This window comes from Cygnus olor, chromosome 19 (genome assembly GCF_009769625.2).
Source record: "Cygnus olor isolate bCygOlo1 chromosome 19, bCygOlo1.pri.v2, whole genome shotgun sequence".
Taxonomy (NCBI): domain Eukaryota; kingdom Metazoa; phylum Chordata; class Aves; order Anseriformes; family Anatidae; genus Cygnus; species Cygnus olor.
The window spans coordinates 10,164,617-10,188,131 of record NC_049187.1 but is presented as its reverse complement, the minus strand read 5'-3'; the positions used below and the strand labels follow the sequence as shown (position 1 = coordinate 10,188,131).

The 23,515-nt window shown below is 39.0% G+C and overlaps 1 protein-coding gene across 4 annotated transcripts in view; it reads right to left on the bottom strand.

The window, feature by feature from the left end:
* The window catches only part of RABGAP1 (RAB GTPase activating protein 1), an 83,391-nt gene that overhangs the window by 41,471 nt on the left and 18,405 nt on the right, over positions 1-23,515 (bottom strand). For all 4 annotated transcript variants that reach the window (XM_040531289.1, XM_040531286.1, XM_040531288.1 and 1 more), the window contains 11 exons: positions 22,891-23,092; positions 15,499-15,733; positions 14,770-14,974; positions 14,030-14,204; positions 13,532-13,689; positions 10,712-10,822; positions 9,527-9,593; positions 7,883-7,985; positions 6,773-6,942; positions 4,039-4,213; positions 2,167-2,260 (listed from right to left, as the gene is read on the bottom strand). In XM_040531289.1, the coding sequence (XP_040387223.1) occupies positions 2,167-2,260; positions 4,039-4,213; positions 6,773-6,942; positions 7,883-7,985; positions 9,527-9,593; positions 10,712-10,822; positions 13,532-13,689; positions 14,030-14,204; positions 14,770-14,974; positions 15,499-15,733; positions 22,891-23,040 (1,643 nt within the window). In that variant the 5' untranslated portion in view covers positions 23,041-23,092. The remainder of the gene's footprint in view (positions 1-2,166; positions 2,261-4,038; positions 4,214-6,772; positions 6,943-7,882; positions 7,986-9,526; positions 9,594-10,711; positions 10,823-13,531; positions 13,690-14,029; positions 14,205-14,769; positions 14,975-15,498; positions 15,734-22,890; positions 23,093-23,515) is intronic.

Below are 23,515 nucleotides of genomic sequence, written 5' to 3'. Positions count from 1 at the left end.
TACTTTTTTCTACAGTTACTGAAAGAAAACTGCTTTGTAAAATGATTAAGAGGACTGATAGACAAGCCAGGCAAAAACTGAACTTGTCAACATTGACTGCATTCTATTAATAAACTCGTGCTTAACAATCTTTATTAACAGTCTAACATACGTGGATGATAATTTTACATGTGCTGGGAATCCTTGTTGCCTTCCTCCTGTCTACAGTGTTCCCACACAATAACCTGGAGCCCAGCCATCCTGGACACTTAAATCAGCTCGTACCATAAAGTCCACCTTCACTTTATTTTCTCTAAACAAAACCAACTATAATCAAGATAATATTTCTATAATAGTTACACTCATATTTATATACATTTATATTTACATACTTATATTTCCTATTTATATGAATATTTATATCAAATACTCACTATACAAAATACTCAAATCACAGAACAGTTTGCAAAGGCCTATTAAATGAAAGATTTACCTTAATCTTAGACCAAAATAAGTACAACAGTAGCTCTAATGAATACAGCCATGAGCTATAAGGCTGTGATCACACACTACTAGATTTTTCCAAACTATTTTGAGATAAAAAAAACTGACTCACCAGTTATAAAACAAGCCAGATATTAAGAAATCACAAAATACCAACACATTTAATTGTTATACAAATCTAATGATAGGATTTTAAAAACCTAGCATGAAACTACCTGAACTCTGATTTTTATGATTTTCAATCCTCTTATGTTAAAAGCTCAAGGATCATTACTTCCAAATGCTTATTGTTGGTTAAGAAGGAAAGCCCTTTAACACATATTAAAGCTGTTGTTGCCAGCATTAGCAAAGAAGCACTTCATATCCTCTTAAAGCTGCCAAAACATTTTCAATGGGAGTCAGGTGGCTTAATTATCTTTCAGCCCTTGGAAGAATTACAGAAAATGCAAGTTGAAAGAAACTTTCCCATAGCAGCAGATGCATAGAGCTCATCTGTTAACAATGTTCCTACAAGTCTAGGAAAGGGAAGAAAAAGGGATCATGTATCTTTTTAGCACAGCCTTCCCCTTCTTACAAAGGTGTCCACATCAGACGTGCCCTTTCCTATCAAATTAGTGCAACACAGTAGTGCAAAACCAAATGGTAGCAAAAGCACTTATTTAAATAAGCACTAAGCAATAGCAAAAATAAGAAATATTACCACGTTGTGATAACCTTAAATTAAAGGCTGATATGACCTCTTAGCCAGGTCATTTTCCCTCATATAAAGTGCATGACTTCATTTAATCTCTGCTCTCCTACTCCTTAGATCTAATACTCTGTTAAGACCTTTGGTTGCTGTACACTCCTTGTCCTGCTCTTCAATAACATTAGGAAGCAGAAGGCAACAACTAAAGCAAGAGCTGAAAGGTAGCACATTGGAGCTCAATCCAATGTTGTGCTTGTTGTCCTGTTTTGCCAAAAAAAAAAAAAAAAAATTCAGTAATTAGCATCACTTTCTTAAAACCGCTCAGGCTACTTCAAGGTGACTAAAAGATCCTTCACGAAGGGAAGGCAGGTGTTGCATTAGCAACTTGACTGTTGAGAAACGTGCTCCTTGTAAATTGGCATTTTGGAGGAAAAAATAGAAGAACTCATATACTTCCTTCTTGGCAGGCTCTGGAGCCATCTCACTTCAGAGAAGGGAGGAAAAGCATCTTCTGTCCAAGTACAAATCTCCTGTACTCTTAAGCTGCAGTTACTAAGATATGACAGCTGCAGAAAAAATGGCTGTGAACTACATCAGAATTACAGACAGGAATGGAAGTGATCTATGCAAAATAAAGACAAAAGAGCTGCATTTTCTTTATATTATTAGTTTAGATTCTTCTTCCATAGAGTTCTAGTCAAGCTTACATATAAGTAACACACTTATTTTAAGAGATCAAAGAAGCTACAGAAGCAGCATAAGTGAATTTCTGTACTGTATTTAAACATGCACTCAAAAATGAAAATACTTGAAACACTCTGAAGAAATCAGAAAACACAAAGCCGGAGAATATGGAGTGTTCTGGGGATAAAAGAGGACTAAATCCATACTAATCTTAACCGGCTTCTGGAAATACGAAAAAATCCAGGCAGAAGGAGCAAACAGGCTGAGAATATTCACAATTTTAATTTTCAGAATGCAATTTTGCAACTTACCATTTGGACAGCAGCTCTCCCCACGTCTCAAGAATTTTTTCTGCACACTCTTTGGAAACATCTCCAGAACCACTCAAGAGAGGTTCATCGTTGTCTGCCAGCAGAATAAAGGAGATGCTATGAGACCAAGAACCGTAATGCTACCTCTGCAGATACAAATATTGCTCTCCTAAGAATTCCTCGTTTGTGGATGCACTGCTTGTGCACTCAACCCAGAAAAGCCAGAAGTCTTTTCAAAGGAGCACAGATGTGATAAAACACAGAAGACAAGCTTTAACGTGAAATTCTGGTTAAAACATAAGGTAAAAAATTACCACAAGGGTGTCCAAACACCTGGACACAAGGACCCAGAGAGGCTGTGGAAACTCCATCATTGGAGGCTGTCAAAATACAACAGGACAGCCCTAAACAACCTAACTAGCTGGATTCACACTGAGGCAGGACTAGAGACCTCCACAGGTCCTCTCCCATACAAGTACTTCTATTATTCTATCCCAGACTTTTGGACGATTACAAAAATTCTCAAAGAGCACAACTTTCTGTATATATAAAAAACAAAAAACAAACAAAAAACACAAACTAAAATAATAAAAAAGCTAAAAAGACAATAAAAGCAATATGGTTCCACTGACCAGCTGCAGGCTCAGCCCTGTTGTTGCAGATCCATGACAGTCCACAAGCTGTTTTAACTGTTTTGTAGTTTTACTTTGAAACCTGGTACTTTTTGATAACATCCCTGACTTAAAGTAAACAGCTTTTTGAACCAAACATTTTCAATTGGGGGTTGGGGGTGCACAGATTTGCATAATTGCAGTAATTCTTTTTGAAACCAATATTAAACTGATGTACTCCCAGATATTTTAAAATGCTAATAGCAGGTATCACACACAAAAACTACATTTCATCAATAGAGTAGTCAATATTGGTTTTGAATTATTGAGGAAATAGCATAGATTTAGTAAAAAAGACTGTAACTCAGCTGACACCTGAAATTGTCAGCAAACTCTTGCAATGCTGCAACTTTTGTCTTCTGCAAACAAAATATCTATGTTCCTGGTCTTGAAAAGAATGCCACTGTGGTAACACATAGTGGTTGGAGAATCCTTATGAATAATACTTTGCAAAAGGAGTTAAATTTCAAACCTTTTTTTTTTTTTTTTTTTTTTTTTAATAAAGGGAAGGTAAAGCACAGAAGTGAAACAATTCACCTAAGGTCACACAGAAGGTCAGCAGAAAAAGCAAAAAAGCAGAAAGTCATCTGCATTTCAGCTCAAAGCTGTAAAGCCAGATGTTTATATACTCAGAACTAGTCCATATTTTGGCTTAAGAGAATAAAAAAATAAATAAAGAAGCCAGAAAGATATATTGAAAATGCATTAAGGTTCTGACTAGGCACCTCCTGATAGAGTTTTATGTATTACAGAGGTCTGTATTTTTCTCTCCACTAAAAATGCTGCTTGCTTACATTTCTAAATATCAGCTTCTCATTTTCACTCTCAAATCTTTTCACAGCTGCTCAGGGAGGGGCAGAAGCTACATGATAATCCCAAATTTTTAGCAGCTTCTTTTCACATTGTTCCAAATATATCACACACGAGGCTTCGTGAGGCCTGTGCTGAGCAAAGCACAGATAGAGCACAGAAGTGGCAGACAGGGGAGAGGCCGATCCAGGAATGCAGGGGTACTGGTTACTGAATACTCACAGCATTAAAGCAAGATTTAAACAAGAAAAACAAACAAACAAACAAAACAACAACAACAAACTATCAGCAGGACAGAGTCTGACTGGAAAGTATTCAACAAGTTTCATAGCTATTACTTAAAAGCTACCCTTTCTTTAGAAGTATACAAAGTACGCAATCCACTTCTTACCTTCCTCTTCATCATCCTCTGGAGGAGAAGGAATCATCGAGCCCTGCGACCCAGACTCGGGCAGGCGAAGAGAAGGGCTTGCTGTAGTTTTTCTTCTCTCCCTCTCTGATTCACTTTCTAGACACACAACTTCATACAGTGTGTCGGAGTTATTCTTTCTGTCCTTTTGCTTTATCTAGGAAAAAAGAAGTTTCCTTTTACCAAGAAAAGGTATACAAATCTCCATATTACTTCATAAGGCTCTACCTCCTCTTTTTAGAATAGGAGAGCTGAGAAAGAAACAATTTTCATCACATTCTGCAGTGAAAAATATTCAATCCTTGCAGCACCCTCAATATATCATGCCAGCCTGTAAATGTTCCCATCCCTAATGCTGTGTAACAAACCCTAAGCATACTTTCATACCTTTCAAATGCAGTCTAATTTCTCTTTTCTAACTTTCTGGGGATACTGGCAGGAGCAAAGGGAGAATTCTAATAAGAATTGTTCACATTTAGTTTCCCAACGTGACGATGTCCTTAGCAATGCCTCCAAGTCAGCTATCTGTGCATATGTATTGCTGTGGACAACACAGGCACACAAACTGGTGGGTCCCCAGGTTTATTACACGGACCTGTTTCATCCTTAATTTTCAATGTTTCACACCTTCCTTTCTTTCAAAAGGAAGGTCTTTCTCTGTGAAATTGTTTCAAATTTTTGATGCAGTCCAAGAATTTTATTTTTTTTGTCATAAAGTAATAAAACAGAAAATAGAAAAGGAAAGGAGAAGAAAAGAGGAAGATAAGATTTATAATCATTAAGCTCCCTGTGCTCAATTTTATCCCTTGTAGTACTTAAAATGAAGAGAAACGCATCAAAACTAAACAGGACTAAATCACTAAATGTACTCTGAGAAAATAAAATCCCTCTGCTTTCACCATTTCCGAATAAAGAAACACTGCCAAAGTAAGATAAGCCAATTCTACACAGCTGTATTTTAATAGGCTAATCATGACTCCATAGAAACAGGTTTCCCTTCCAGGCTTATCAGGCAGTACATTCTATATTTGTTGCTTCCACTATGAATTTTGATAATCTTCCATTAGTAAACACTGGAAGTTGGACAGCCTGACAGTGCCTGTGGAAAAAAGAGAATTAGCTAAGATAAGTCACAATGCCTGTGAATTTGGTGAGACAAAAGATACAGAATTAGCTAAGTAAGATAAACTTCCTTTAAACTACCAATCCGAGAAGGCGTCTGCTGGAGGTAGTAAAATATTTATAGTTCAGCAGCCTTATCAGCTCAACATCTCCATGCTACACCTCACAAAAGTTCCAAGTAAAAAGACTTATCTCAATCACAAAGATTTTTTCCACCTTACGTTTTGAAGGAAATTTTGAAGGAAAGTTTCCAAAATATTTATTCATATTTTACATAAAAGATAGGACATACACAAAAAACGAATCCTTAGCAAACCTCATCTTTGTTACTACCAAGAAATAATGCCACTATGTGCTAGCACTGTATGACAAGTGCACACATAGACACAAAAAAAAGCTCACAAAAGCATCTTATTTCATTCAAAACATCTTTAAAAAAAAGAATACTTATCAAGAAATCAGATGGACTCCAACCTTGCTTTTTTGAGATTCACTCAGAATTATTAAACTTTGAGAGAGTACATACACCCACACAGATGTTTGCTTCTATCTTTCAATTCCTTTAAACAGGACTTTCAGTTCAGACCAGTGATTTCTAAAGCAGGAGAACTTCAAGTACATCATCTCTTTAGTAATGTGGACCTTCAACTTTCCAGACTTATTTTGAGACTAAGTTATTGCCTTGTATTGTTATTATGAATATTATAGACAGAAATATCCTTTCCTTTTTAGTAGATACGGTTAAAAAAAAAGTTGGAAGAAACAGTAAAAATTTTTAACAAGTTCTAGGGATTTTTTGTGGTTGCTCAGATTTTTTTTTCCCCCCAGGGGAAACTTGGGGTATGTGTGAAATCTCTGCTCTCAATCACGTACAAGTGGGAAAAGAGACTTTCACATATGTCTTTTTCCCCCCTAATTTCAGGTGGATGTTTGCTCATAAAAAGAAAAGTTTAGTTTGTATGATAAAATAATTTTAGCATCATATCAGATAGTATGTCACCAGGATTATGTTAAAAGCTTTTTTTCCCCCCTTAATCCTTTATTTTACATGTTTGCCCTATGTAACCCAAACGCAACCAACTCTTGGCACAGCCTTGAACTGCAGATAAATCCTCTGTTCCTTTTATTTTCGAGGTTTGGCTGGAAAATCCATAAGCCCATGCACAGCCTCATCAAAGCTGTCAAAATTTGCTTTGAAATGAAGACACCCAGCTCTTTAGGGGAAGTTTAGATAACCAGCAACAATTAGTGTGATGATTTTAGTTTTTCTAAAAAACGAAGACCATTTTATTATTAGACCATTTATTACATCTCTATTTCAGGAGAAAAATGCTGAAATATAAACATCATATTAGTAAGGGTTTTACCAATCCCAGGGAGAAACAACCGTAGTGAAATTTTGATCTGCTAACAGGCACCAGTAAATACAATTCTTTATCTTTAATGCATTTGCATTTATTCAGCATTACACCGTAAGTTTACCTCTCAAGTTCCCAAACAATATAATCGACTGCACCACAATTAACCTTGAAAATCAACCCAGCAAAATCCCAGATTAACTGTAGATTATTATTATTGTTTTTCAAAGCGTTACCTGTTTCAATTTCAGGAAAAAATTTTCAGTCGAGCTACGTTTGCTGAAGGGCCAAAACAATCTCTCGTTAGGTGAGCAAACTCTGACTTTAGTCTCCAGAATGAATCGAACAGGTTCCTGAACCTCAGTTATCACCAAATCCACAGCTGTAGTCATGAAAAGTACTTTATCTAGAGAGAAGAACCAAAGCATTAGTATTAAGAGAAATATTTCAAACAAAGTACTCTGTAATCTCTTTCCTAGTAACATGAAAGTACAGAGTAAACTTTTTTTTCAGAATTCTATTTTTTTGCGTAGATTAACATCTTCAAAACCCAGAAGTTTCAAAGAAGATGGAACAGGAAAATACAGTGACTGCACACTACTCACTAGGGAGTAAGCATACTTAAGTCTTCAAGCCAAGAAAATGATCTCGTTAAAGAGAACAAATATTTTCGGTTTTCAAATCCCACTGAAATGTATCGGAAGTTTGTGGGTATCAAGGTTTTGATTTGTATATTAATGCCACAGCGCAGATTTCTTGCCACCTAGCCTAATTACATTTTACCTGTTTTTGAAAATAAGTTACTTAAGTCCCACTGTACTAAACAGTGTTTAAGACCACTTCAGCTGCGCGATTTAGTACATTGGCTATATAATATGATGCTCCAAAAGGAGGCAACTGGACCCAGAGACTTATGAGATCTCTTCCGGTGCTAAATAATAAATGATGTCCTTTAGGTAGGATGGCATCTCATCGAGCAGCAGACTGTACCCAGCTGTACCAATCAGCTGACTTTTATGACTCTGCTCAGTCAATTCCCAAGAACTTCCCCAACCATCGGTACCTACCTGTGACAGGATTAAAAAGATGATCAGTCAACTGACATCTTAACAACAATGACAGATCTGTTTCAGATCTCTTCTTGGGGTACAGTTGTTCTTACAAGGGATTATTGCTAAACACAGGACTTTTCTTCTAGCCTTCTATTTTGCTTCTGAGAGTATATTACACACTATGAAGAAAGGTTTTTTTTGCAGGATTCATCTTAAAAGAAAGGAGAATTGAGCCAATGCTCCCTAGATAAGTCATCTGCCCTAACTAGGAATAACATCTGGCAAGGTTCATACCTTTTGGTGTTTCTTCATTTACAAACTGGAAGTGTGGAGATTTTTGATTCCAGCTCCCAGTGATCACGTATGATTTCCCATCAGAACTTTTACCCATGGACTCCTGTAAACAAGGAATTTTATGCAACTTTATTTAAGTTACAACAACCTCTACATTACAAGAGTCTCAGCTGCATAAAACAGCTCCTGCACTAGCTAGAGAAGGGCAAGCACGTGTAGTCCATTTTACGTAGTCCTGTAACAGAGATCATCTCTGAAGGTAAGAGCAGAGTTCCCATCGAGTCTTTGCTCCTTTGCGGATGACACAAAAAGGCCAACTACTGATAACTGTTTTGTGTGTATGTAGTACGAACATCTGTCTAGTGACACCTGAAGATCAATAGCTCATTTTGGAGGTGGCTATTTGACAGCAACTTTAAGCTCACCAAGCTGTAGGTGCAAGTACACCAGTTCCCCAAGTTTCACAGTTTTGCTCTTTCTTTTTTTATTTTTCCCCTGTTGCTGCTGTTGTTTGGGGAAAAAAATCAAAAACAAATAAAAGCTTTTCAAACTTCTTTTTAATTTTTTTCTGGAAAATCCAAGGCAATCCAGTTATTCTGGCCTCATTTTGCATCATGAGTCTCTGAATGACAGCTGCCTGACTGGCAAAGCATTTAAACACATAAAGCTTTAATCACACACTTAAGGAATGTAGTTCATTGCTTTTAAAAGAACAAAATAAACCAGAACACTGTCCTACAAGCTACTGAACTTGTAAACTTGGCAGATGTTTCACATCAACATCCCTCTGCTTCGCTATCATGTTTTAATAAACTAACTGTGTTTTATTTTATCCTAAATAGCTATTTTATAAAAAAGTAAATTTTACTCTAAAACATCTTGAGATCCAGCTTCATTCAGCAAACAAAACATGTTGCTCAACTATTAGGAACCGAGTCAGTATTTTATCCTTAGTGTTCAGTGTATCTGTCTTCCTATCAACCTTATTTTCTGAGCAACTCAAAGCCTGGTAAAAAGTAAAGTTACTCATTAAGTATGGGATCATTTTGGGTAGTCACTACTGCAACAAGTATGTACTTCATAAACACTAACCAAGTTTGTTTTTACAACACACTTGTGAAGTCAGACAATTTCTAACATTTTATACATGAAAAAGTGAGTTGTAATAACAAAGCACCCACTAATTCTCAGAGTTATACGTGAAGGTCTTAGGCCTTGATTTTTACAGCAGTAAGTATGCTGTAAAACTTTATAAGTTCAAGGCACAACTCTTCAATACTTAGTACTTCCAAAATAAAATGTATCATGGAATGGCTCAGTTGGAAGGGACCTTAAAGATCATCTAAATCCCCCCCCGCCATAGACGGGGATGCTTGCATGTTTCTTATTCCAGGCCCCTAAACAAGAACAGTCATGGCTGACTGCAGAATTGGGCAACTCCCTTGACCAACATTATGTCATGTCATATAACTCTGTAGCAGTAGTGATTCATCCCAGTTTCACAGGGCTACACTCAAGAGCATACACTACAGCATCAACCCAAAACAACAAGTCTGCCTAAGAAGCTCAATCTTTTCTGTCTATCCTGAGATCACAAGCAATTGTAATAAAAGTTATAGAATTTTGTTAATAAGAGATCCTTACCAAATCTAAAAGGTGCATGTCACCACTCCGAACATCTTTCCCACGGCTCAGGAGGAGGCCAAAACATCTGCAAAACCAGACAAAAAATTAACCTGCAAAAATTACTACTTATAAACAAACCATTAGCATTCCTTATCTGAATATTCTGTCATATACCACAAGCAGCCCATGAATGCAGTAACAAATGTCAACAACTCTTGACATTTGAGAGTAGTATCAAGCATGTACACCAAAACAATGTTAAGCCAATATTGAAAATGTCAAGAAAGATTTCATGAACATATTTACAGTGTGATTGTATCCTGCCTGCAGTTGCCTCCAAACAAAGATAACTGTTTGTCAAACAGACTCTGCTAATGATCCCTATCCTGTAGGTAGGGCAACACTGCCACCATTTCTCTTCCCTTATTTTATTTTTGTTGTTGTTTTGTCCTGGTTTGATACATATTTGCATACAATTTAACCTTCTAACAGACAAGAATCAGGAAATTCTACATGAAGTGCATGGACCTGTCTTCTACGGGTTTAATTTGGAAAGACCTTTGGCCCACAGAGATATTCCACTTCACACTCTGGTTTACCACACTTTCTGAAGTTCCTACATTTTGTGTCAGACTGTAGAGTCTGGCAGAAGATGCATCTTTTCTCTGTATTGTGAGCAGCGCAAAACTCTGGCAGTAATCAAAAATTGCTAGTTTATTTCCAAGCAGCAAAAGATTTGAAGTCTGAACTCTCCATTCCCTACACAGGTGCTTCATGTTCTAGAATTCCACACTGCAGCAGATTCAAAGTGTACGTACCAAGATATTCTCAGATGCAACTGAGAAAAAAGGAAAGCAAAATACTTTAAATAATTCAGTCACTGATTACAGCCTCTGCATTTTAGACATATTGACCATTTAAAATGGAAATAGTACATTTTTATACAAAGTTTTTGAATGGGCTAGAGTAGATATGACACTGACTCAACAATCAGATCCATGCAGATTCCACCGCACCTGCATTGCGCCCTGCCACACACGTGCTGAACAAACCAATGAAATCTGCACAATCCTGCTCAACACAGAGGTGTTGAATTAAATTACATAAACAGAGTATTCATGGAACAGGCAGTAAGCTGCTGCCTCAGAAGAAAGAGCACAAAACATCAATTAAAGATATATTTCTTTAAATCAATAAAATTACCTCTCAATAGCAAGTTCCTTATTAGTTGTCTGTTGGACGTAAATCACTATCTTCTTATCAATTCCTTGGCGGAGTTTAAAGCATTGCCTGTCCTTGTCTTTGGGAACTGCGCTGTTATTTACCAGAAAAGGAAAAAAAAAAATAAAATTCTCAGAGCATCATTCAACTGTATTCCTTTTATGCATTAAAAACAGCATCACACACTCGGTGAAGCCAGCTTCTTACACTAAAGCACTTAAGACCTTTCTTCCCTGCACACTGCTGACAGTTACTTGGAAGCAATAGCCACATAATAGGTGTTGGTATTTTATCACAATTAGGTGAAACCAAGGACACTTTCAAAATAAAAATTGTATTTTTTTATATTGCTTGGCTTATTCTTGTGAGACCTCCAGCAACATTTAAAAAAAGTTTCCAAATATTGATTCCCCATATAACATGGGATTATCATCTGTTAAGTAATTGCTTACAAGCGGCAGCACATCACTTTCTTTCACAAGGGAGGTGAGCACTGGGGCACTTGATAAGTCAACAAGTCAGGAGAACGTTATGATCTTTAGGCCATTTTTTGTACTCTTTTTCAAGAGAGATCACCTTCTCCTAAATGCTACCAAAAGCAGTGATAGTGCACTGTGGTGGGCAAACCTAGAATTATATTTCCGTCCCAATACTGATGGTAAAACCTTAGCATCTGTATTCCCTACTGAGCAGCACAGTCACAGTAAACGCTCAACAGATTGAGACTGTTGGGTTTGGACTTTCTTTCAAGTCACCCACATGCTCACTTTTCCCTTGGACATAAAAATATTCTTTATTTTAGTTCAGACTTCTCAAGCTAAGCATTGTGACCCCTGAGAGCCGCAAAATGGGATATGCAGTATCGCCCGTAGTTTAACAACTCCAAAAGAATTTGGGTTTATTTTCTGACAGCAGGTGCTTACCCAGGGAACAGCAGACTACCTTTAACTGGAGTACTCTGGAGTTTATTCTTGGAGCAGGACAGTGGATTTACACTTACAGCCAGTTACGGCCACTTACATGCAGTCTGAGCTCACGTTCCCAGTACGACAGAAATGCACCACTACTATTGACCCATGGTGAGCAATGATGGTAAATGAACCAGGACAGGCTCATCTCTGATAGCAGACCAGTTATGTGAAAGAGTTCTCTTACTTTCCACACGAGTATGGGTCTGCACTTGAAGGGTCATACAAGGATTAGTGTCAAACAGCTAAAGCTAGCTGAATTAAAGCTAAAGCTAGCTTGAATTAAAACCTTTACAGTACACCCAATGTGGGTAGGACAAAAAGTCACTTCTCTTTATTTTCTGTAGAACAGGTACATAGCTTCTAAACAAATGCCCTGTTCCACCCCTAAAGCAACAGAATTGTTGTGGCTGAAGAGATCTTTAGGCATCTCTCCACAGCAAAGGCTGAGGTTCAGTGCAGTCCATGCTGGCATACCTGAGCTGGCTATGACTCAAGCAGCTCTTGGCAACATGGTTTCTGAAAACCACTGCAAGTGCCAAATCCTAGGGACGGCTTACACCACCTGCACAGCTGTGACTACGCTGTTACTGGTACCAGGCCAGCGAGCCTGAACATCACCTAGAGTACCGCTGTGTGCTGCAGCCACGCACCCTGGCGGCTGCTGCTGCTGCGCCCAAGCCCAAGAACCATCAGTATCTTTCATACTCAGGCTCTGAGCTAAACCATTTTTCTGTTACTAGCACATGAGCAGTCTTTTGGATTGTCTACAATGGAAGGTGCTGAATAAATATTGGATTATTAGACGTGAATTATTTATTTATTTAATAAATAAAGCATGAGCTGGATGCAAATCCAAGAGGAGAAACATTGCTGAAGCTGTGGCTAGGAGCCAATGTTCTCAACAAGTCAGAGTATTTGGCAGACATGTTGTACTGTAATAAAGACACTTCAGCAATTACAGAACACTATAAATGATTACATAAAACATCTAAGGGCACTGTGTATAAGCAAAGCAGAAAAAAAACTTGTAGCAAAAAAATTAAAAAGTCTTTTTAGAAACCAAGGTTATCCATTAGCAGACTTCACACGAAAATGGCACTAACTAAAACAATGTGAAAAGCTGCTCTAACACCCTCACCCTATACCACTTGCCATAGCACCTGGATCAGGAAACAAACAAACCTACCTGGGAAAAGATTTATGGTATTTTGAGAACTAGATCAAAAAACAAAAACATTCAGAAACAGAAGCAACGTTTGTTCGTAAAGCTTTTTTGATACAGACAAGGAAGCACTACTTTACAGATCAAAACAAGTGAGTATTTCAAATACATGGATCACAGCAAAACTAAGGAGAATCAATATTGGTGATTTTTTATAATAAATTTAATTTCTGCCTTCTTTTCTGCTTTCAATAACTAATATGCAGATCAGCCCTAGGAAATCACAGGGAAATGGATAAGGATGACCAATTTGGCCTTCCTAAGCTTAAAAATGCATGATGTAACTAAAAATTGCAAACGTGAGGGGGAAATAAGGAAAGCTGGGTTCTTCCTAGGATAAAAAATAACAGCACGTCTACACAGGCCATGTCATTCAAGACATTTACCTTTACTGAGCAGCACTGGAAGATCAAATGTTGGACTAGATGATCTTAGAGGTCTTTTCCAACCTGAATGATTCTATGATTCTATGATTTCGGCTTGGACTACTCAGCTGAACGCAACTTAAAACACATTGCACAGAAAAGGTTTTAAAGACAAAAGAAGAACACAAAATAGAAACAGCACTTTGCAGGTAGCAACAGGTTCAAATGAATGAAGAATCTATACCTGAAATAACCTTTGCCATCGTCTTCCTTGATTTCCAGTGACACAGAGAAGGTGAAAATATCACTGTCTGGAGTCTGTGGGGTGGCGATGGCTGAGAGTGGAGTTTGTTTGGCGGAACGACGGAAGGCAGTGGCAAAGCTGTACAGTATTCGGCTCACCTGCATTTAGACAGCACCGAAGAAAGTTCAGAAAGATACAGGTGTACAGAATGTAGCAGCTGAAAACCTACCTGAATTTTCACTATATAACACAATGAGAAATAAAGATGCTGGCAGCTTTAGCATCTAACTGTTTTTCCACACTTTTTTTAAAGAATAAACCATTAAACGTGTTCTCATTTCATATCCAAGATTTCTAAAATTATCTTAACTTGGGGTATAAAAGAAACAAAAAGTCATGAATTGAATTACTTCTGAAGTGCCTGACATAATTCTGCTCTATCTCAGTAACAACTTTTACGTTTACATAATAATTATTTGACAAAAAGATTCAACTTACAGCCTCTTGGATTTCACATCGGAAGACATGAATCCTAAAGAGTTCTGCATTGTAGTGGCTTTCAGTGAAAGCAAAGCAATCACTTTCAGGGGTTCCATCATGCCCTCGTACACAGAAAAGGATTTTATAGATTGGATAATTTGCGATTTCTGTGTTTGTCTGAGGATCTAAAAGTCTGTTAAAAGAGAGAGAGAGATTGGATAATTTGCGCTTTCTGTGTTTGTCTGAGAATCTAGAAGTCTGGGGGGCAGGGAGAGAGAGAGAGAGAGAGAGAGAGAACCTGCACCTTTAGAAGAATTAGCTCAGCCAGCCAATAACTTGCAAGCCTCAACAATTTCATAGCTACTGGAGAATGTACATCATGAATAAAATAACTAATATACAGCAGTGGACAGCCTCATCCCTGTTAAGCCTAATGTACCAGCAATATTCCAGCCCTACAAACCAAATACTTCTCAGGCTATTTCCAAAGTGTTCATCAATAACCACTCCCACTGTAGCTTTTGGGACACTCTGGATCATCACAGTATTCCATACTGATTCTTGGGCAAAAAAATGTCTTCAGGAAACAAAATCAAAGCATCACTTTCCACAGATCTCTTTAAAATCCACTTTTTCCACTGAAAGAAATACTAAGTTGCTCATGACTCCTCACGGATAAATTGGTAAATTGTTTCTTTTGCTAAAAGAAAGTAATATTAAATGCACAAAGTCAGAGTACGCTTGAATTAGCTTTGTACCTCACTGTTCCTTCAGAGACATTAGGCACTGACAGAGTCACATCTAAAGAAATCTGGCACTGGCTTCGTAAGATGCACATCATTCTGAGGGCTTCCACTTCACTCCGAGGAGCATTCACAGAGGCACAGCCTAAGTAGGTGAGCTTGCTAAACACCACACTGTCCTCATCAGTCACAGGTGTAAAAGGGCTCAAATCCTCACAGTCTAGGGTAAGACACAAAGTTGAACATAAGAAGCAAGACTAGGTTTACAGCAGTAAATTATCAGAGATTGACTAACTGCATGCAAAAAATGACTAAGAAACATATTATAAAAAGTCAGGTCAGGCCAAAATACTACAGCAAAACCTGCCTGAAAGGAAGTCACTGATTGCTAACATTGCTACCCAAACTCTATAATCAGTTCACTCAGACACCTTTTCAATATGAGTGCACCAATTTTCACTACAGCAATAAGATGCATAGACAAACTAAACAAATTAGTATTTTATACAGCCAGACAAATAACCATAGTATTTTTGCACAAGGCCAGTACAGCAAGTGTTTTCAGAAGAGACAATGTTTCAGCATATGGTAACTCTTGCATCACATAACCTGCACTATAGTGGTGATTATAGTGGGAGAAATGGGGAAAGGTAGACGGACACACCTGTACCTAAATCCTCCTTCCTTTCCCCAGATAAAGCTAGTTCAGAAGATACCACCAGGCATTCCCCATTTTTTTCTAACCTCCCTGGGATGGTTTCACCGGCAAACTCATTTCTGGTTTCTGGAGTCCTGCCACCGACACTGGGTTAATGGTAGAAGATGCTGAAGCTTCAAGGACAACGGGTTCTTCCCCATCGCCATCAGTCCTAATTTCTTCTCCATGGTCCCGGTCACTTGACTGATCTTCTATGGGTGGATCCATCAGCACGTCCTCAAGTTCCCTCTGCAGCTGCTGTTCGCTTCCATTCCCCACAATCTAAGAGCACAAACAGAGTTGGGACACACACACAAGAAAAAAGACTGTTCAAATGAAAAAGAAAAAAAAAAAAAACAAAAACCAACAACCACCTTTTGGGTACGTGGCCGTTCATATGGCTGCCTCCACCAACCAAAACAGCAGTTAACAAATTTCATCTAGTTACAACCGTAAACACAAATTGCAATGAGAAAATGTTCACCAGTTCTGATTCTATCCCCCTCACTTTAACAAACTAACAAAGGGAGCTCAAAGCAGGAATTTTCTAGTACTACGAAGACTAGCTTATGGCAGAGGAAACTTAGAGAAGTCCACAGTTCACTGGTCTATTACAATTCTCAGAATAGTACCAGGAAGGACCAAATATAGTTAATATGCAACGTGGTTCATGGGGAAGATAGCAAGGTTTCACAGGAAGAGAAGAATCTGGAACAGGATGATGCCACCATGCTGAGGAGCAGTGTAGGTTTATTTCCTAGCACACATCTGCAGCCTGACCCTGCACTCACTGAAGTCAACAGGAAAGAGTGCAGCAGCCCAGGTGGTGCAAAATTAGGTCCTAAGCTAGAAAGAGGATGAAGATATTAAGTGCTACTGTTTTTGTTCGGTTTTTTTGGTTGGTTGGTGTGTTGTGGTTTTTTTGTTGGTTTGTTTTTGTTTTCTTTTAGTTTGTAGGCAATATGCAGGGAACTATTCATGTTCACTGAAGAGAGAAAGAGAACTGGAATTCCTGCACTACCTCCTGTTGACAAAGACAATCCAACTGTATTGTTCTCTAGTCACATCTGGGCAGAGATGTTCAATCTTTGTGCAAAAAGACCAAAGAGGCTCCAGATATACGAGGTTCTGTCCCTTATGGAAGATCAGCATAGGCTGTAGCAACAGTGGGCTATACTAACAGCAGCATAGGCAGCAGACACAGGGATGTGGCTCTCTCCTCTGCTCAGCTCTCCTAAGACCACGTCTAGAAGGCCACATCCAGTTTTGGATTCCCCAGTGCAAGAAAGATACCCGTGAGCTGCAGCAGATCCCAGAGAGGGCCACCAGGTTGGACAGGGAGCACTTGCTCTACGAGGAGAGGCTGAGGGAGCTGGGTTTGCTCAGCCTGAAGGAGAAAAGGCTTTGGGAGTCCCCAACAGCAGCCTTCCATAGCTGCAAGGGATGAGAGAACCAGGCTCTTCACAGTGCTGCACAGCAGGAGAAGGAGAGAAAGTGGCATAAGCAGCAAGATGTTCCACCTGGATAGCAGGAAACATTCCTTCACCATGAGGACAGTAACCCATCGAATCGTGTCACCCAGAGAGGCTGTGCAGTCTCCATCCTTGGAAGTTTTCAAGACCTGACTGGGTGACAGCCATGACAACCTAACCTGGTCTGACACCACACTGCATGCTGCTTTGAACAGGACCTGAGACCTCCTGAGGTCCCTTCCAACCTGACACGGAGACCTGTGCTCTGAGCAGTCTTCCAGAAGCAGTCTTGGTCAGAAGCACGCACTGTAGCAAGCGATCCAACTGGAAGGATGCAAACACTTCTGTCTCAATGAACAGGAGCTCTTTAAGAGCTTGCGTACCGAAGTCACATAAATGCAGGACACCAGTCACAGCAGTAGGACCCTGCGTTACTGCGTTCCTGCAGTTTCACAGAATCACAGAATGGCCAAGGTTGGAAGGGACCTCTGAAGATCATCTGGTCCAACCCCCCCTGCTGAGCAGGATCACCCAGAGCACGTTGTGCAGGATGGCATCCAGGTGGGTTTTGAGTATCTCCAGAGAAGGAGACTCCACAACATCCCTGGGCAGCCTGTTCCAGTGCTCTGTCACCCACCCAGTAAACCTCTAATTTCAGGAAGCTCTCAGATACTGGATCTAAGGAAATGCTTTGCCCATTCCTCTGCAACTAATAGGAAGTGAGTGATGCTTTACACGGTTTAGAAATCAAGCATGGAAATGGAGTTTACTGGAAGTATTTTACCAGATGGGATCCAGAGCAACGCACCTGATTCCAACACTTCAGCTGCTGGCTGCTGGTTATTGTTGTTGGCACCATAACTCACCCTACGAGCAGATACGCATTTCTATGTCCTTACGTTTCCCTAAGCTTATTGACTTAGGGCACTACGTGCAAGCTAATAAAATCCAAATTGTGCAACTACCTAAAAAGACTGCAAGACAAACCTTATTAAAGAAAATTTGCATTCTTTCTTTTCTCTTTAATATAAGATAGTAAAAAAAAAAAAAAAGGAAATGGTTAAAAGCAGGAGGAAGAATGCAGGGCAAACAGACGTCTACCCATATACCCATAACACAATCTCAGTATTAAAGCAAACTCCATCTGCCTCAAAACTCGCATTTCATCATAGAAAAATAAATTATCTTGAAAGTATCTGAAACAATGGACAAGGTTCTCATATTTTAACAATAAATAAATAAGTAAATAAACACTTTTAAAAAAAATGAACATTTATCCTCCTGAAGCTGATGCTCAAACAGAAACTAACTTTCTAGTACGGATTAAAACGTATTGACGTGCTATCTGGGATCACCTGCCAGGAGTAGAACAGAGTAACTGCTTTCCTCGGCTGTAAACACACAGAAGCACCTGTAACCTGTAGCTAGTAACAAATACAGATTCACATTCCCCCCCACTAATGTCAGTATTCTTTTCTGTGATTCCTCACAGAAGCAATGAAAAAGTCTTGCGCAAGCATGTGGTCAAAGACATAATCTCTGTAAGTACCAAGTTCATTATTCAGGTTTGTGCAGGCTTTCCTCAGAAAGATGATGACGATGATGGAAGATGCTACATGTTGGTTTACTGCACCCTGTTTATATGGCTTGCAACAAAATCTAACGAATCAATTAGAGAGTTCCACCAGCCCCATTAATGCCTGTAACTTCTATTTTACAGGACAGGTATTCTAAGGAACAGGAATTCAAAATTCTGGCACAAACCTGCTCCTCACATGCTTTTGTTCACAAGGATTAAACAGACTACAGTTTGGGGAGGGATGGTGGGGAATTTATATCCAAAGAGAATTAAATATTGTAATGGCCTTAACATAAAACGCAGGTGAAAAACGTTCCATTCCATCAGGCTTACAAGACAGAGAACTCTGAATGCTGACCTACTGTATTTGGTACAACAAATTGTATTAAAAAACTATACCTCGATACTGCTCTATAAAACATGATCTAAAAAGTTCATGAAAGCAGCAGGGACAGGTAAAACGTGAGTCCAGGTTGCTTACATTGTGACAGTAAACAGGCACAGGAAAAAGAAGAAAGGGCTAGGGGAGATTTACCTAAAATGCAAAGTAACCAACAAGCAACAAAACTCGACTCCGAGGCACTGCTTGGATCCAATTTAATATTTAAGCTATGTAAAGACAAGCAAAATCACTGCCTGCTTCCATATATTTTAAGATCCAAGGTAAGTCTAGATTTAACTGTTCTAACAAAAACATAGATAAGTAGACAAAAATAATACAACAACATACATGTGAAGCCCACCGCATCAGCAGAGAGTAGCACAGCCCACTGAGGAGACTCTATCTAGCAAATATTCTAAAAACTCCAAATCCTCATTTAAAAAGTAACTCAAAATGCCTCCAAGAAAGCCCTCCTTCTCAAGCCAGGCACTACTTTCCAAAAACAACTCTAAAAGCAACATCAGTGACACTTCTGGACTGGAGGCCTTCTGTTCTCACAGCTTAGCAGCCAGTTGCAACAAAGGAGCTGCCCAAAGGAGACCTAACATCCAAAGTACGGCCGACTTCGAGTGAAGCAGAGCCTCTTACGCAGCCGTAACAACCACCACCTCGCGGGGAAAACGAACGTTAGGTGTAAACCCGTCTGAAGCTCTGCTGCAACCCCAAAACTGGTAAGATGCGGCAGGACAGAGTGCAGCAGAACCAAGGGCAGAAGGGGAGAAGAAACCAAGTGGATCTAACAAACGCCTTCACGTAGGTCCGCTTGAGACGGAAGAAAGAAACCATTTAGCCTAGACAGCGTTTCCTCCATTTCTCACAGCACTGAAAACTAGTTTGACTTAACTTTTAAATAGTATGCAGCCTCCTTCAAAACTTCCTTCACAACAACACAAAGGATCTATTAGAAGTGTAGTTTATTCCCTTCTCCTTACTCGTGTGCTGCTGGCCTCTGCTGTCAGAGAACTCGAGGAGTTAGTGGGCTCCAGAAGCAAGGCTTTTGTAAATCCAGTTCAGTCCCACTCGCAGCAAGCAAAAGCAGACACAGAAATAATACTGGAAAGCAGAGACAGCTAGCAAATGATATTTCTGGAAACATATCAGTGACAAGCCTGTTCTGTAATTGTTGAATCATGTTTCTCTGTATAAAAAAGGCAAAGAAAAAGTACAAATTATGACCAACTGAAGAAAAACATGACTATTCAAAAGAAATATTTATCTGCCTGGACTTGAGAAAGACCAAGAATAAAACTGTGCATTAGTTCAGTCCACAGCACTATTACTTAAAGCGATAGCTTAGCAAAGAATGCACAATGAAAGGCTCAGATTTGATCTACAAATCTGACAGCCTACTGCATTCAGCCAACACAAGCCTAAACTTCTAGCACCATCGTCAGACTGCATTTAGCAAATGTTTTAGGATCCTCAAACTGCTCTTCTAAAGCAGCAGAAAAAAGACAAAAGCTCAAATACAAACCTCAACTTATTTTCTGCTTTTCTTGGTGGGCTCATCATGGCAAATGGGTTTTGACATCTACAATTTAACTTATTCTACATACCAAAGCAATTGCTTCTCCTTGAAGAACTCTTCTCCCTGTTTGTCCCTATGAAATGCATAACCTCATGCTTGTTTTGTAGTCACATTAATTTTCCATATACCACTGAAATACTTTTACCTATCACTGCGTCAGTACTTTTAACTTACCTGACAACCTTCAAAACTCCATTTATCTATTCACAAACAGTTCAATAATACAGTAAAAGTGTCTACTGAATAGTTATCAGCAAACTAGAACCAAAAAGATATCAAGAACGTGCTTTCCGGGCAGTATCTCTTTTCTTGTAGAACAGTACCAGAAGACAATTTATGTCCTTAAGGCCAGCTAAAAGACCTTCCATTTCTGATGGTAATTGTTTTTACAACCTTAACCAGAAGAAATGAGGTTAACAGGAAAATTCCTGCATGAGAGAACTTACACTGCGCACTGCCTGCTTATCTCAGGTGTAACGTTTCCACTAACCACGCCAACTGCAGCCACTAACAAAACAGCACGCACTCAAACGGCGGAATATGGAAAGGCTCAAGGTGAATCACTCTGTTCAGGGATTGTGCTCAGTCTTGGCACCAAATTCATAAAGAAGCTTATCTTTAAGACCTGTGAAGCTCTGTGACATTCAGTGCCAAGCCAGGGAACAGCGTAACTTTCCTGCTCGGCTGTTGATCAGCAGAGGCAGCAATGGTAATGGCCTTTCCTCATCAAGAGGAACAGCGTGCCTGCAGCCAGCATTCTGTAACTGCTTTGAAAGTAAACATGAAGAAAATTTTAGTAGTAAGTTTCAGGAGTCAGTCTGAAATTGATTAAGGATATTCTTCACAAATATCCATGTGCTTTAATGAAGATGGTTTCACATACAAGTCTCTTTAATGTCTTTGATTGTACTAAACAAGATACGTCCTGTCAAACTAACACAACGGGACAGCCACAACAAGGCAGTCATTAGACCAACAATACAAACAGCTCCCTCGTGGAGCAAGGAGTGTTGCAGACTAAGGCATTTCATGTTTCCAAACCTTCTTTGGGAATAACAAGATGAAATGAAAACTCTGGTAGACCGTGTCTGTCTCCTGGAGTCTCAAATGATGCGTTTTGACTTCGGGAGCTGAAACACACACAACTACCACATAAGCATTCTCGAGGTAAGAAGCACTGTGGAGACTATTCTGAACTCTTAAGTACTTATAGCTGCTGGTACATGCACAGTCTAGAAAGATAAGCATGAGGTTACAGTCTTCCAGCAGGTTTTACAGAACATCAGGCTGATTGTTCAAGAAAATTTCAAACTTTTGTAGACTATCCTTCTATGATCTTCTGCAACTGCAATAAAATATAAGTGAACATTTTTGCCAGACTAAATAAAAGATCTTGAGACTTAACTCACAGATTCAGCTGGAAGTCTTATGTTAAAGAAAACAGACCCTATAGTGGCCCATCTTGTGTGGGGCTCAAATCAATGCACAAAAAGCAAATAAGGCCATTGGAGGTAAAAGCAAGATGAGCACAGACATCAAGAAATGTTCAGTAAAGTCTCTGTTCCAACTACTGCTAACGAAAAGAGGAATATACAGTCTACCAGCAGAACGCAATTTCTTATCATCTTTGAAGACATTATTTTGAAGACATAGATGTGACCGTAGGTTTCAGTTTCTTGCAGTGCTGGAATGTCTTTCCGTCTCCCACAAAGAACACACCAACTTGACTCGCTCTAGGAAACCTCTGGTTTTGAACAGGTTAAAAAGACAGAATTCTGAGCGACCACCTTACTAGCGTCACTTTGCTTAAGGGCTGGTCAAATACACACTGGAATGAAAGATTTTCTTTAAGTAGACAAAAAAAGGAAAAAGAGTAACAAGGGTCTCTTTCCAGAACAGCACTTTTAAAAGCGAGAAGATGTCAATACCCTTCCAGTTCACACAAGCCTACCCACGTAGGTTTGTATTCTCAGTTTCATGCCAAGTTGTTAGTTATAACTACACTTCTACGTTTCTTAAAGAGAACATTTCACATTGGGGAAAACTTTATAATATATACTTTGAATTAACAGATACGTTCAAATCAAGTGTATGTTAATATTGCTTTCTACCTGAAATCTGTGAGGAAATCACAGTTCCAAGCTCTTGACAGTCTCTTTCATCCTAAGCACTTCATGAAGGATTAAGCGAAGTGGGAAAAAAAAACCCACAGGTAGTGATGGAGAAAGCTCTTACTCAAAACCTAATTATCACCTTTCACATCAGCAAAAGTAAAGCAGAAACTACTGGCAAAATCAATTCTTGAATAAGTTCTCCTTTCTGTCAAGTTTTCCACAATAAAGAAGTCCCTCTTTAAGCTCTTCTATGGTTAGTTAGGTTTAGAAGAATAGAGAACAAACTCAGGTTACTGATTCTTACCTTCAGTCCTGTTTTTTCATCATCACTACCATTATTTGTAGATGGTGTTTCATCCCCTTGCCTGGAAACCAAGACAAAATCTTCACTGTTAAGAGTGGATACCGAGTCTGATGAGACACTGATTTTTCCAACAGAAGCCTTGTCATCCATGACTTAAAAAGGAAGTTCGACTCATGAATGAGATTAAATATTTTATAAACTCCTGAAAAACAAAAATCATAAAAATACTTATATAAAACTTCATGCTAAAATGCTCAAATGTTTCTTTACAGAAACCTGCTGACTAGTTAAAAAAATGAAAAGAAAAGCAACACATCTGACAGCATAACCACGTTACAACTCTCCTGCCAGCGCACACTCATTGTCCTGCTTTGATTTTGCTAAGAAGCACACTGCTATTAGATCACTGGTTTCCACAGCTCACAGCTGGGACGTTAATAAACCTTTCTGCAGCATTTCATGATTGTGTCAGACACCACTCTATACACAGCACAAACCAGGCCCTCGGAGCACCTGCTACACCTGCTCACAAAGGACTTGTCTTAGGGCCGGAACTATTCAGTCCATTTACTTTCTTCAGAGAATTTGTCTGCCTTCATCTATCTTCCTGCAAAGTATTTCTGTA